General features: G+C 55.6%; 3 protein-coding genes across 4 annotated transcripts in view; 2 read left to right on the top strand and 1 right to left on the bottom strand.

Moving 5' to 3' along the window:
* Window positions 1-1,616: 1,616 nt before the first annotated feature.
* Window positions 1,617-9,306, bottom strand: PXMP2 (peroxisomal membrane protein 2). 2 transcript variants are annotated; one of them, XM_050923879.1, is made up of 5 exons: window positions 9,113-9,306; window positions 3,824-3,940; window positions 3,187-3,349; window positions 2,515-2,634; window positions 1,617-2,076 (listed from the first exon to the last, which is right to left on the bottom strand). In XM_050923879.1, the coding sequence occupies exons 1-5, from the start codon at window positions 9,220-9,222 to the stop codon at window positions 2,005-2,007; spliced, it is 582 nt and encodes a 193-aa protein (XP_050779836.1). In that variant the 5' UTR covers window positions 9,223-9,306; the 3' UTR covers window positions 1,617-2,004. The 2 variants fall into 2 exon arrangements, with proteins under 2 accessions (XP_050779836.1, XP_050779837.1); XM_050923880.1 differs by lacking the exon at window positions 9,113-9,306 and adding an exon at window positions 6,571-8,150.
* A 324-nt stretch (window positions 9,307-9,630) lies between these two features.
* Window positions 9,631-13,661, top strand: LOC127034949 (DNA polymerase epsilon catalytic subunit A-like). The gene is made up of 5 exons (XM_050924369.1): window positions 9,631-9,695; window positions 9,813-9,948; window positions 10,159-10,239; window positions 11,789-11,833; window positions 13,089-13,661. Exons 1-5 carry the CDS (start codon window positions 9,631-9,633, stop codon window positions 13,368-13,370), a joined length of 609 nt encoding a protein of 202 aa, XP_050780326.1. The 3' UTR covers window positions 13,371-13,661.
* POLE (DNA polymerase epsilon, catalytic subunit) overlaps window positions 13,100-14,300 on the top strand; it is a 34,647-nt gene continuing 33,446 nt past the window's right edge. The window contains exons 1-2 of the mRNA XM_050923675.1: window positions 13,100-13,181; window positions 13,577-13,731. Coding sequence (XP_050779632.1) covers window positions 13,721-13,731 — 11 coding nt within the window. The 5' untranslated portion in view covers window positions 13,100-13,181; window positions 13,577-13,720. The remainder of the gene's footprint in view (window positions 13,182-13,576; window positions 13,732-14,300) is intronic.

The following is a 14,300-nucleotide window of genomic DNA, read 5'->3' as shown; positions in this document are numbered from 1 at the left end:
TCCTGCCATTTTCAAGCGTTGCTGAAACTCCATCTGGGGGAAAGCTGTTCCCATGATTCATGCACAGCTCTGTGAAATACCTCTCTGGACAATGGCCGGTGACCATTTGGATCACGGCTATAGGTAGCCATTTGCTCCTGGCCTGGCACCAATTGGCTGGGAGTCCTGAAGATAGCACTGAGACAACAGAGGGCAGCCCCTGACCCGGCCTCAGCACCCTGTATTTGGTCCAGCAACTGCTTGTGGAGTGGTGTACTCTCCTCTCATACTACATGGCTTGCTTCAGCTGTATTCCTTTCTATAGCGTCTAGCAGGAGCCAGGTGTGTACGTTGCCTTTCCCAATGACTCTGGATAGCCTCAGCTTTCCAGACAGGCTCCTGCAATACCACTAAGAGTGCTGGGAACGGATGTGCCCGAGTGTCTGATCTTGAGGAGCAAAGCCCCATGGACCTGCGTAAAATAGCTTTGTATCCCACTGGGTTTTTCAGAGAGAAGCCCTGAGGCTGAGAGCTGGCCAGGTGGAGGGACCACACCCACAGTACTGCCCACCCGTTACCAGCTAGTGCCAGCTGACAGTTCCTACTTGTTGGCCTGACCCCACCCGCAGTTTTCACACCCAAAGAAGGGGGCTGAGGCGTTTGTCTGGACCCAGCTGCCTGTGAAGGGCCTGCTGAACTGGGAAGGGTGCACACTGGAACCTTTCTGGCCTAGTAAAACGGAGGCCAAAGGACTAGGAGGGAAGAAATAGGCCCCTTCCTGCCAGCTTGTTCTTCAACAACTGGGCTGCTCTCCCTTGTCGCTGCACAGCCCTTTGCTGGGGCAGGGGGTGGGAGCTGTGGCAATCTGCAGGAGAAGCTGGGAACAATGCCTGGAGGGACTTCAGGGCAGGGTGACCCGCAGCAGCAGCTGGGGACAACAGCCAGCTACTTTCCAGCCTTTCCCTGTCCGTTACATATTCCCAGGGTACCTGAGGAGGAATACGTGCTCTCCTTACCCAGGACAGTGGCAAAGCTCCTAACATTGTTTCACAGCGCTCCATACTCTGCCTTTGGTTGGTTTTAATATGCAGATTTTCTTGTTGGTCCTCCAGCTCTGTTCCGGACTGCTGGCTTCCCTGCCCTAAGGAGGGGGCTGCACACCTACACAGGTGTCCCGCCATGACTACGGTCTGGCCTCTTCTGCCTTGAGCTGAGGAGCAACGCTGAGCTCAGCTTGCTCTGAAAACAGTTCCTGGGGCTAGCAATCTCCCTGCCCTGCAAGAGCCTGGGCTGGTCTCCCCTCCCACGCACAGACCGTTCGGGGTGTCTCCAGAAAGGTACTGGCCAGAGGCTCCCCAGAAGCTCCTCTCAACAACACGTGGGTCTGTATTTCCCAGCAGATCTCGGTCTGGGATATCAGCAGGGGTTCCCTGGGAGGAATGGGGCTGATGTTGTCAGCTGTTAGCTCTCCTTCCCACTAAGTAGGGGGCCTTCGCTTTCCATCGTCTCTCTCTTGCATATGAGATTTATCTTATTCCTTCCTGCAACTAAGAAGAGACTGTCCACTTCTCCCTGGATTTGTAACCAATCTCAAACAGAACCAGCAAATCACCAGAGGAAAAATAAAACTTCACAAGAAAGGGGTGAAACAGCATTTTTATTATACTTAAAAATGAAGAGTAAAAGACCCAGAACACTTTGAGCTGGTTTCTCACCCTATCAGTTGATTTTGTGGTTATTGTTAAGCACCATTAGAAAGCAGTTATTCGCTGTCTTAGTCAGAAAAGAATCAAAGTATTATTTGTATTAGGAGAGTGCCCAGGGCTCCTAGGCAGGGACAGGCGCCCGACTCATTGTCCTATGCACCGTCGGCACTAGGGCAGCATGCGCAGTGTTGAATCACAGAGGATTTGCAGTGGTGTCAGTTCTTGCAGATGCTCCCAGATTGAAGTGGGGGCTGCGGGCTCTCAGAGCACAATTGCCTCAACAGGCGATGCAGGCCAGCCCAAAATTACAGCTGTGATGCTATCGCTTCTTGATGGAGGCCAGGTAGGCAAACCAGAAGAAAGCAACGAGGTTTCCAAACAACACCCGAAACTGTGGAGAGAAGCGTCAAGATACAGACCGGCCTGGGGCTGACAGTCTCCTGGGTCACTTACTGCACTGGGCCGCAACACCCACTTCGGATACAGGTGCGAGTGCCCATGTCTTACTGACAAACATGTCAGGGGCTGTCTGGATTTGTGCAGTCCTTCACATGAGAACAAATGATTGTGGGCAACGGGGACCTCAGCTCTGCAGCTTGCTGAGGAGCGGTAACAGATACAGGCCAAAATCTCAAGCACACGAGCAATGGAGGGGGGTGCTAGCATGGAGGACAGAAGTATTAAAGGAAGGGGATCCTAGGGTGATTGATAAGGGGACCTTGGACATACACTAGTGGGGAAAAAGCCCACGCTATAAACCTGGATGTAGGGCTGCAAAAGTGGTCAGAATTCCCAGGCAAGGACAGTACGTGAGCAGGCAGAGACTTACCTGCATAGGGACATAATTGACATTAATGAACTGGACTGGGGTCCACACTTTCCAGTTCATTTTGAGTGCTACCCAGTAACCACTCTTTATCTTCTCAGCAAACGCAGACAGATCCTTCCCCTGGAACACAAGGGACATTGGTGAGGGCCAGGCCTAAACTCCAGAAGAGGCCCCGACTCTCTCCCTTACAGAGCCCTAAGCCATGTAGGCAGAGGGATTACAAAGACAAATCCTAACAGAGAGCACAGCCAGAGAGAAACACTCACCACCTGTAAGACCCAGGTGCACACGATGTGCCCAGAGGCGCATCACACTAGACAAAGCGGGCCATTCCAGCAGAGGGGACCAGAGCGACTGGCCATGCAGCACGCTCAGGAGATCACAAACCCCCGGCTGATTTTAAACACGAGCATCCCCTTGTATAGCAGGGCAAGCCAAGGCCCAAAGCAGCTGAGGGAGCTACTTCAGAGCTCACAGGAAGACAGCAGCAGAGCAAGAAGGTCCCCTGCTCTGACCGACAGGGCCTGTCCTAGATCATAGGTGACCGGGAGCTTGATTCCGTCCAGGCACATAAGCACATAGATACGTCTATCTTCACTACCTGTTGCAGTATCCAGAACCACGCCAAACCCTACAGCCTGACTTCGGCACACACTGGAAATAGGCACCTACCTCCAGCAGGTTCATGACAAAGAAGAAGAGCAGCAGGAAGGGTGGAGCAACAACCAGACGGTCCAGCAGAAGCCTCTTGACCATGGCAAAGGGGACATTTGATGGGATCAGCTGCTCCAGGTACAGGTAGAAATAGTGACTGAGTGGCCCTGTGAACAGGAACCTGACAAACCAGAGGGCATGACTGTGCTTCATCGCTGTCCTCCAGCCTTCCATCCAGCCCCAGCTTAGGTGCTTAGCTGGCCTCATTACCACAGTATCTGAGCACCTCATGATCCTGAATGCGTTTATCCTCACAACACTCCTGTGCGCAGGGGCAGGGCTCCTATCCCCATTGTACAGATGGGAACTGAGGTCCCAAGAGACAAGTGACTTGCCCAAGGTCACAAAAGAAGTCTGTGGCGGAGAGTACTCTGCTGTGCTACTGCTCTAACCAGGCCATCCATTCTCTTGATCCAGAGAGATGCCAGTGGTGCCATAATAGTGAGGGGGGGAAGCACTCCTGCTTCTCACAGACCTCCAGGAGGAGAGCACCACCAACTCAACATCCTCTCTGGTCAAGTTCACGCCCATCACCATGGTACCTGAGCACCTTTCAGAAGTGCACTAAGTGATGTAACTAGCACCTGTGACTTACCCATAGATGGCGAATCTCAAGGGCTCACTCAGGTCCAGGCTTTTGGATGACCCTGGCTTCTTCCGGCTCCTCTCAATGACCTGGGACAGGAGGCTCCCAAGCGCTGACAAAACAGCACTGCAGGCAGAAGGAAGGGGATGAGATCAGAAGCCAGCCAATAACCCAGAGTCCGAGGGAACCTGAGCTCTGAGCATAGCCACTGGAGAAGAGTGCAGTAGCTCCAGGACCCGTCAGATCGGAGTGGGAGCACTCACTGATAGGTGCAGCAAGCTCTGAGGCATCATACTTCCTGCATGCTCACAACGAAACCCAGCCAACGGGGGTGGGGGGAATTCTGCATCCCTCATCTAGATTTAACAGCACTGGCTCACAGCCCGTGACCAGGGAAATGCTCCCAGTAGCCCACTTTGGGGCCCACCACTTTCAACGGAAAAGAATGGTTTTTGTTGTTGTTTTTTAAATTAAAGCTTCTGACCCTTATGGCTGTGGGGCAAACATGCCCAGATGTAACCCCCCTCCCCCACATGATGTGGCCTTCCAGACTCAGCGAGGAACCTGTGCGACCTGCTCCTATTTATCTCAGTGATGTGTTGACTCTGAAGACTACTGATAAAAACAAAAGGCAGTGTCAGTAACTATTGTACTACTGACCAATAGCAACAGTATCTGGCTAGTTCACATATGCAGTGCCATGGAAAGCAGAGATTGGGTCAGGTTCCCTGTTCCCTACAGCTCTCCTCTGCTTCAGCCAGCCTCATTTAATAGGCCCTTCACCCCCTACCTTGGAGAGAAAATCCCCTGGCCAGATACAGCTCTGCTCTGCCTGATCTTTAAGCCACGTTTTCCTTCTCAGTTTCATCCTCTCACTCCTAGGGGTGTCTCGGCACTCAAAGAGAAGAGAAGAGCAGGGCAGCAACCACCCCGCAAAGGAGAAGGGTTATAGGAGGAAGGAGGTGGCGAATGAGGTACCAGCAGAGTTCCACCACCTCACCCAGGTCCTTTGAGCCCTGCTTCTGTGGACTGCAACCCCATCCACTCAGCAGGGTCTTAAACCCCCCTGTAAACTGGTCACTTTTCTGCCAGCTGCCAAGCTGACAGCCATGCTGTCTGCGGAATCCATTCACTTGAAAGTGTCCTTTAGATTGCAGCTCTGCTTTGAAAATGGCCCCAGATCTGCTCCCGCTGTGTGCCAGTCAGAGCTGCAGGCTTGGGGGAGGGGGGGGGCAGGAAGTTGGCGCTGCCCTGAAAAGCCGACACAGCTAAGAGCAGGGGTTCTCAAACTGGGGGTCAGGACCCCTCAGGGGGTCGCAAGGTTATTACATGGGGGGTTACGAGCTGTCGGCCTCCACCCCAAACCCTGCTTTGCCACCAGCATTTATAATGGTGTTAAATATATAAAAACGTGTTTTTAATGGCTAAGGGGGGGGCCACATTCAGAGGCTTGCTGTGGGAAAGGGGTAACCAGTACAAAAGTCTAAGAACCCCTGGCAGAGAGAGAGAGAGAGAGAGAGAGAGAGAGATAAAGGCTCCTGCTGGTGCACAGGCAAGAGAATCGTTTGCTGTGGGCCAAATCCCACTTCCACTCATACCTGCGGCAGCCTTCTGCATTGATTGCAATGAGCATTTGATCAGCCCTAAATTCCATTCGCGTACACCTACGCCCCCTCACCGGGGCAGTGGAATCACAAGCCCCAGCCCTTTATTACAGGGGAGGGTGCGTGGGAAGGAAAGAGCCCGGCTCTCTCAGCCATGGGGGCGTGCTGGGCCAGCGGAGAGCAACACAACACGTCTGCCTATCGATGGCCCCAGGTGACCGACCGTTTCTGAGACACCGATTATACTCTGCCTGTGGGTAGTGTTTCGGTCTCATTTGCCAGAGCAGAAATGGACACAGAAATTCTTTTCCCTGCTCCCAAATGCATAGCCCTAACTTCCCCTCCCTCTGGCGGGTCAGTGCCTCAGGGAGGGGAATGAAGGCCAAGGCCCATGGGAAGAATAGGCAGTAGCTGGTGAGAGGGAGCAGCTTGTCTGTCTCTCCATGGTATGCCCATGGCACACATCACTGTAGCATCTGAGCACCTCATAGTCTTCAGTGTGTTTACCTTCACAAGCCCCAGTGAGGTGAGGTGCCATTTATCCCCATTGTACAGGTGGGAACTGAGGCAGAGACTAAAGTGACTTACCCAAAGTTACAGAGGGCTGTCTGTGGCAGAGCATGGACTTGAACCAAGGTCCCCCAAATTCTAGGCTAGCACCCTAACCACTAGGCCACACTTCTCCTTTGGCCCACCCAGTCAGAGGCCAAGGGGAGAAGGGGATGGGGAAAACAGGAGGGGAGGCTTTAAAGAGTGGAACAGCGAGAGAGGAAAAAGCAAGAAAGTGCTCTGAGGTTATTCACACTGGGCTGGTTCCATTTACTCTTCAGCATATCACGTGGCAAACAGTGAGAGCTTCACTCTTCACCACACCTTTAGCCAGGAGTCTCCAAGTGCTTTCCAAACACTAAGGGCACGTCTACATTACAGAGCTACGCCGGCGCCGCTGCAGAACATCCGCTGAAGACATGCTCTGGGAGCACTCTCCCGTCGGCACTATTCCACCTCGGCGAGATGCGCAGCTATGTCAATGGGAGAGCGGCTCTCACCGTGTGGAGAGCGCAAAACTTGTGTTGCTCGGGGTGGGGGCTTTTCACACCCCTCAGCGATGTAAGTTACATCGACTTAAGCAGTAATGCAGAGCTGCCCTACCTTCCTGTGAGGCAAGGCCACAGTGTTCCCATGTTAGAGCTGCGGGAACAGAGCTGAAGCAACTTGTCACAAGAGTCGGCGATGGAACCCAGGAGTCCTGACTCTCGCTTCCTCAGCACCAATCAGCTGCAAATCACAAGCTGGGGCATGTCCCCACCTAAACGTGTGGGTGCTTGGTTTGCCAGCCCCGCCTAGCCCTGTGCTATCACTTGCTCAACACAGATCTGCTTCTGGCCAGCACTCTCCCTCATGCAGTGTGCAATGTCTCTGTTTCCAGCTCAGAAACCTAGCCAGGGTGTTACCCCACCTCCAGCACTCAAAGCCAGATATGTCTGTAGCACAACTTCAGAGTGCATCCCTCTCTTTGTACTGCATGGGAGCAAGACCCCTTCATCTCAATTCCCCCTTCAGCATGTGCTCCGGGCCTTCCAGCAATGGCCCTGCTGACAAGCTCCCGAAGGCTAAGATCACCAGCTGATTAAATCAATAGCAGAGAAAATGCCTTAAGATCTCTGACCAGGGCATTATGTTGGATCTAGTCTGAATTTTGGCCCGACAATCAGCTTCCTCTTGTTCTGGAGGGAGCTGAAGGGTTAAGTTGGTGTATGGAGTGCTGGCAAGAGGTGCCAACCTGACGGTTCTGGAGACTGGTGTTATTATCTAGACTGTGGTAGCACCTAGGGACCCCAATCATAGGAGCAGGGCCCCACTGCGCTAGGTGCTGTATAAACAGTCCTCTGCCCACCATTATTGACAGAGCAGTTACAGTCTGGGCAGCTACAGGGCAAGCGTCTCCTGCTCCAGCAACACGCCTCGTCCCTGCCCTGCAGGGACCCGTCTGGTTTAGAGCGGAGCTCGGAGTCTGTGACCCTGAGAGTCCGTGATGCCTCTGCTGAGAAGAGCAACCAGTGCAGGCTGTGCCGATGTCTTCAGTGAGTGAGCAGGAGCGACCCCCGCCCCCCAAATCACTGCTCAGAGGCTGCTGAACTCTGCCCACTGTGGCATCTTGTGGGACTCCTGACAGCAGCTGGCTCAGAAAGTGGCCCAGAGGTAACATACCCCGCAGCTCATGCACACATACAGTCCCACTTTCCCCTCACTGCCCACGGGTGAGAGGACTGGGAGCGTCTGTCCAAGGCTGCTGCTGCACCTCGCCAGCAGGTGCAAGAACTGGCTGACAAGTGGTGTGCCAGCCCCACAGAGTGCACCCACCCCTGAAGAGCAAGGGGGCGAGGGCCAAGTATCCTGCAATCCCACTGCAGCTGGGCCTCTGCCCTCGGACAGCCCTGCCAGACACCTGGAGCTCTGTCTGCACGAGGGGAGCACGGTGTTAGCTGACACTGTGTTAACCAGGACTCTGCCCTTGGGTACGCCAGGCCAGGGAGGTGCAAGCTGCGCCTGGCTAAGGGCTTGGAACAGGGCAACTGCGCAAGTCACAACAAAGCGCCAGGGTGGGGTGGGATGTCAGTCCTAGTCTCTCGCAGGAGGCGGGGAGGGCTGGTTCCCCAGCTGGGGGGGGGCGGGGTCTATCTGTCCCTGTCTCTCTCACAGGGTGGTGGACTAGTTCCCTGGTTTGGGGGCAGGGTCGGTCCCGGTCTCTCCCGGGGGGGTCTGGTTCCTCAGCTGGGGGGAAGGGTCGGTCCCAGTCTCTCCCATGGGATGGTGTAGTAGTTCCCTGGTTTGGGGGTGGGGGAGGTCCCCATCTCTCCGGGGGGGGCGGTCCTGGTCTCTCCCTGGGGGGCTGGTTTCCCGGCTGGGGGGGTAGGTCCTGGTCTCTCCCGGGGGGGGGGGGGGGGGGGCTGGTGTTGGTCCCGGTCTCTCTCACAGCATGGTGCAGTAGGTTCCTGGTTTGGGGGCAGGGTCGGTCCTTTTTCTCCCGAGGGGGGCGCTAGGGCTGGTTCTCCGGCTGGGGGTGGGGGTCGGTCCCGGTCTCTCCCATGGGGTGGTGCTGTAGTTCCCTGGTTTGGGGTCGGGGTCGGTCCTGGTCTCTCCCGGGGGGAGTGTCGGTCCCGGTCTCTCCCACGGGGTGGTGAAGTAGTTCCCTGGTTTGGGGGTGGGGGCGGTCCCCGTCTCTCCCGGTCGGGGCTGGTCTCCTGGCTTGGGGGGGGGGGTCGGTCCTCGTCTCTCCCGCGGGCTAGTGCAGTAAGTTCCTGGTTTGGGGAAATGGTCGGTCCGGTCTCTCCTGGGGGGGTCTGGTTCCCCAGCTGTGCCGGGGGGGTCGGTCCCGGTCCCGGTCTCTCCCGCGGGCTGGTGCAGTAGGTTCCTGGTTTGGGGGCAGGGTCAGTCCGGTCTCTCCCGGGGGGGTCTGGTTCCCCAGCTGGGGGGGGTCGGTTCGGTCTCTCCCGGGGGGGTCTGGTTCCCCAGCTGGGGGGGGTCGGTTCGGTCTCTCCCGGGGGGGTCTGGTTCCCCAGCTGGGGGGGGTCGGTCCGGTCTCCCCCACGGGGTGGTGGAGTAGTTCCCTGGTTTGGGGGTGGGGACGGTCCCCGTCTCTCCCGGGGGGGGTCTGGGGGTGTCAGTCCCGGTCTCTCTGCCCGGCGCTCACCTGGACGCCGCCTTGGTGAGCAGCGGGTGGAGCCGCAGCAGCAGCAGGTACCGGGCGAGCAGCCTGCGGGGCAGCGGCCCCGGCCGCGGCTTGGAGAGCGCCGGGCACATCCCGCTGTGGCCCCAGCTACCCCGGGCTGGCTACTGCGCGTGCGCCCAGCGCCTCCGAGCGGCCCCAGGAGCCAAGGCGTGCGGCTCTGAGTGAGAGAGTCTGAGCAGGTAGCTCGGGGGCGGGACCAGACCCGCAGGGGGCGGGGTTATCCTTGGTAGGGCGGGGCTAGTATCGCTTGGCGGTAGAGTGAGGCTAAAGGGCGTGGCCTGCCCGTGGCGGGGCGGGCCGATGGAGAGGTGATCTCTCTCCCATTGGCTGACAGAGGGAGGTGCGCCAGGAGCGCCCTGTGATTGGCGTAGCGTCCGGAGGCGGAGAACGGGCCCGGTGCTCGCGGAGGGGGCGGAGTCAGGCAGATCTCGCGGGAGCTGGGTGCAGCGCGGGAAATTTCGCTGCCGGCCGGGGCCGGGATGGTGCTGAGGAACAGCGGGCGGCGCCGCGCGGAGCCCGCGGGCGGGGACCCCGACACCCCCCGGTGAGGGGCGCGCGGGGCGGGGCGGGGCTGCGGGGCGGGGGCTCCCTGCGGGCGTGAGGCGGTCCCGGCCCCGCTCCGCGGGCAGCCCCGCCCGGCCTGACGCGCTGCTCTCCGCAGGGACGATGGCTCCGGGCTCTCCGCCCTCAAGCGCCTGGAGCGCAGCCAGCGGACCGACCGGCTGGACGCGCAGTTCGGGTTCGAGCGGCCCAAGGAGCCGGGGGAGCAGACGGGCTGGCTGATCAACATGCACCCGGTGGGCGGCGCCGGGCCGGGCCGGGCCGGGTGTCGGGGCGGCGCGTTGGGGGCCGGTTGCCGGGCGGGGCGGGGCGGGGCTGAGCCGGGTCAGCCTGTGATGCTCGGGGGGCGGTCTGGGGCGGGAGGCTGAGCGGGGAGGGGGCAGGCGGGGTTCTCGGGCTCTGTGCCCTAGGGAGGGGCTGTGATGTGCTGCCTCCCCCTCTCGCAGACAGAGATTTTGGACGATGACAAGCGCTTGGTCAGCAGCGTGGATTATTACTTCATCCAGGAGGATGGGAGCAGGTTTAAGGTGAGTCCCTTTCACCTTAGGCAGAGGATGGAGGAGCGGGAGCAGCTGCCCTTGGAGGCACAGAGGAGCCTGCCTGGCTGGTTTGGGGGAAGACTTTGCAGAGCTGTACACTGGAAACCGCTTCCCGACTGACACCAAAGGGCTACTCCTCCTTTGGGCACAACTCCCATTGACAAAGGGGAGCGGGGGAGGGAAAGCTCAGGGGTTTGAGCATTGGCCTGCTAAACCCAGGGTTGTGAGTTCAATCCTTGAGGGGCTACTTAGAGATCTAGAGCAAAACCAATACTTAGGCCTTGGCTACACTCACACTTTACAGCGCTGCAACTGGGGTGTGAAAAAACACCCCCCTGGGCGCTGCAAGATACAGCGCTGTAAAGCGTCAGTGTAATCAGGGCAGCTGCGCTCCCAGCGCTGCACGCTACACCCGTAAGGGATGTGGTTTACATGCAGCGCTGGGAGAGCTCTCTCCCAGCGCTGCTGCTCTGACTACACTCACACTTCAAAGCACTGCCGCGGCAGCGCTCCTGCAGCGCTGCCGGGGCAGCGCTTTGAAATTCCAGATGTAGCCATACCCTTAGTCCTGCTAGTGAAGGAGGGGGCTGGACTCAGTGACCTTCCCTTCCAGCTCTATGAGAGAGGTATATCTCCATATATTTTGTTTATTTTTATTAAGGGAGTTGGGTGACTGCATTAAGGGGTACAGACCCCGCAGATTGCCTTGCAGTTCAGTTGACTCTTTCCTAGATCTCCTTTAATCCCTAAAAGGGCACTGTGAGGAATGCTAAGGACAGACTGGGCAAGGTGATGTCTGTTACTGGACCAACTGTCCAAAGAGATTACCTCCCCCTTGTCTTTGTAACATCCTGGGGCCAACATCGCATACAACTAAGGAAACAGTCTGATCACCATTCCAGCCTCATGTCTGTGCTGCCAGGTGTAGGTAGGGGTGGTTAGCTGGAGGTGGGATTGGGCCCCATGCATAACATTTGCCTGCATTGTTATGTATCTGCCTCAGTCAGAGGCAGGTGAGGATGCCTGCAGAGATTTGCTCACAATGGCCAGTGATCTCCATGGTAACAGGTCAGTGCTGGCCTCATCTTGTGGTACCTCCTTGCTGCATAGGTGGGTGTTAATATAATGTTTTCTCTGTTCTTGCCCCAAACATAGCCTGTTTTTCCTAGGCATCCAGATGTTTTAATTCCTTCTTGATTGGATTTTAAGTGGGGCAGTTTACTCCACCATGGAAATCTGTCTGCACAGACTGGGGTGGGAAGGGCCTCTGCTGGGCTCTGCTTGAGAACCAGAGGAGGGCGGGTTTCTGTGTCAGGACCAAGCTGAAGGGTACATGGGGAGGGGTGTGTTAGATTATTGTCTGTGTGAGAGAGAGAGAGAGAGGGAGAGAGAGAGAGAGAGAGAGACCAGGGTGGGTTTAGGCAGGTCTGTGTGTGTCTCACGCACTGACCCATAGCAGGGGAATGTGCTGGACTACATGCCTCTCCCCTCGTACCCAGGCATGTGCCATGCTGACTCTCTCTCTGCTTTTTTCCAGGTGGCCTTGCCCTATAAACCCTACTTCTACATTGCAACCCGGAAGGTGGGTATGGACTCTGTGGCTGGCAAATAGGGCTTGAGGTAGAGTGTAGAGGCATGAACCAGGGATGTGAGTTAGGCAGGTGTGGGGCTGAGGCAGCAGCATGATAACAGCCTGAGAGGGCTTGGCAGGGGTCCTGGCCAGTGAGACAGAAATCCAGGATTATAGCTGGGCTTGGAAGGATCAGATATTTATTGGTAAATGCTGACTTTTGCTGAACACCCACAAACCAACGAAAACATGTTTCCATGGCTAACAATCGAAATTTACAGATAGACCAAATAAGAAAACTGCTGCTTGAAAAATCATTAGAGTTTGGTTTAAGGATGTTTACTTTGTATATTTTGACATGAGATGTTGACAGTTTCTCTTTTAATGATTATAAAGCTTGAACTTCTCGAATTTCAGCATCTCCTGTCATGAGATAATTGGCTGGTCACCTTTGCCTACTTTCCTGCAACTGTGAAAATATAAATAGGAACAAATTGAAAAAGTGTTTAAAAATGATTAGTAGTATTATCCATCCAAATGATAAAATATCGAATTCAGTGCAAGTTGCAGTGCTGATGTCTGACTCCTCACTGGGGCTGTCTGTCAGCTGTCGACCTGAAAGGAGATGGGAAGCAGCTATACCAAATGTACATAATCTTTCTGATGTGTTTTGGAGGAGATTTGCTTGCGTTTCTGAATGAGCTGCACTTCAAAGTACCAGCCACCTGGTGGTCTTGCTCAGTGAGCCCTTCAGCTCCTAATCAGCAGCCCTGTTTGGCTTCTGCACACTATCCTGTGACTAAATGCATCTTTCATTCCTGTTCACGGCCCAGTAAATATCTGAGGGTTTACTGTCCTGTCACTCTGCCCCGTGGAGAACTCACCTGATTAGCTGCAAAATTGAGGGCCTGGCTGAGAGTTCTGGGATTTTACATTTAGGAACCTTGTTTAAAAAACAAACAAAACAAAACTCCTCTCCAGGGTGGAAGAGATTGGTTTCCAGTCAGGCTGCTATTAAAGCCCCTGTACATGTAGAAGTGCAGGACACAGCCCCAAGTGAGACAGTGTCTGTAAATCTGCTCTGCTTCGATGGGCAGGGTTTTGGCTGCCCTAAGGTGACCAGATAGTAAGTTTGAGAAATCGGGACAGGCATGGGAGGTAATAGGCACCTGTGTAAGAAAAGGTTCCAAATATCAGGACTGTCCCTGTAAAATCAGGACATCTGGTCACTCTAGGCTGCCCTCTTGAAGCTCTAGTCTCTGTGCAGGGCTGCGAGCGGGAAGTGTCCTCCTTCCTCTCCAAGAAGTACCAGGGGAAAATTGCCAAGCTGGAAACGGTTCCCAAAGAGGATCTGGACTTGGTGAGTAGCTACTCTGCCTGCTGCCCAGTTGCTGGCGGTTTGTACAGCTCTAATGGGGGAAGGGCATACAAGTCGGAGGAGAGTGGGATGCAGCCCGGTCTGTATGGCTCTGTCCTTCTAGTTCTGTATATGGCTCATACCAGGCGTAGGGCCTGGACATTGATCAGGGGAAATAATGTTGACTCTTGACAGGCACTTTCTCTTCCCTACCTTTCTCCCTGTCCACACACCCCAGCCCTCAGCCCCTTGTTCTGTGGTCTCTTCTCACCCCCATCTCCCCAACTCCTGCTGTCTGTCTTGGTCCATCTCCTTTGTCAACCGCATCTCACTTGTACAGTCTCTCTTCCCCCCATTCTCGCTGTCGTTTCCTCATTGGCTGGTCCGTCCCTTTGTAGCCAAATCACCTGGTGGGCCTGAAGCGGAACTACGTCAAGCTATCATTCAACACTGTGGATGACCTGGTGAAGGTGCGGCGGGAAATCTCTCCTGCTGTGAAGAAGAACAGGGAGCGGGACCAGGCGAGTGACACCTACACGTCCATGCTGTCCAGGTAGGTGTCCTCCTCTTTGACAATGCACCTGGAGGAGCTGGTCCCAGGGCCCAGCAGGATTCCCTTATGTTCTTGTACTGTGCCTAGTGAGGTGTTTCCCATGTGACCCAGACCTACCTATTCTCTAACCAGCACTGAAAGAGTTTAACTTTAGCTGTTTCCTTTGCTCCATGTTAAGTTCCCAGGTCCTGATGTCATCTCCTCTGGATAGGGAGGGAACTCCCTAAGCTGACGCTCGCCCTGGTGACAACTGCAAATGTCCCAGTTCTCCTTTGTCCGTGGCTCCCACTCGAGGTGAGCATGAGCCTCATACATGCAAATCTCTCGCACGTGAGGCACATGTGCACCTTGAGCAGGATCCATACAGACAGAATACCACGAACCACCATAACCCTAGGTAGGGTAAGTAGCTGTTCTTTTCCTTTTCTGAAGCTGGCTGCTGGATTAATAGGGAAGAGTTCCTTCTGGTGACTGCCCTAGCATCTGCTGGAGCTAAACCTCCTGCTGTCCTGTTCCGGTCACACTGACTAGAGCTGCTGCTGCAGTGTTGTTTCTTATCTTCATTCCCC

Source organism: Gopherus flavomarginatus, chromosome 15 (genome assembly GCF_025201925.1).
Source record: "Gopherus flavomarginatus isolate rGopFla2 chromosome 15, rGopFla2.mat.asm, whole genome shotgun sequence".
NCBI lineage: Eukaryota > Metazoa > Chordata > Testudines > Testudinidae > Gopherus > Gopherus flavomarginatus.
This window is presented reverse-complemented; position numbering and strand designations above follow the sequence as displayed.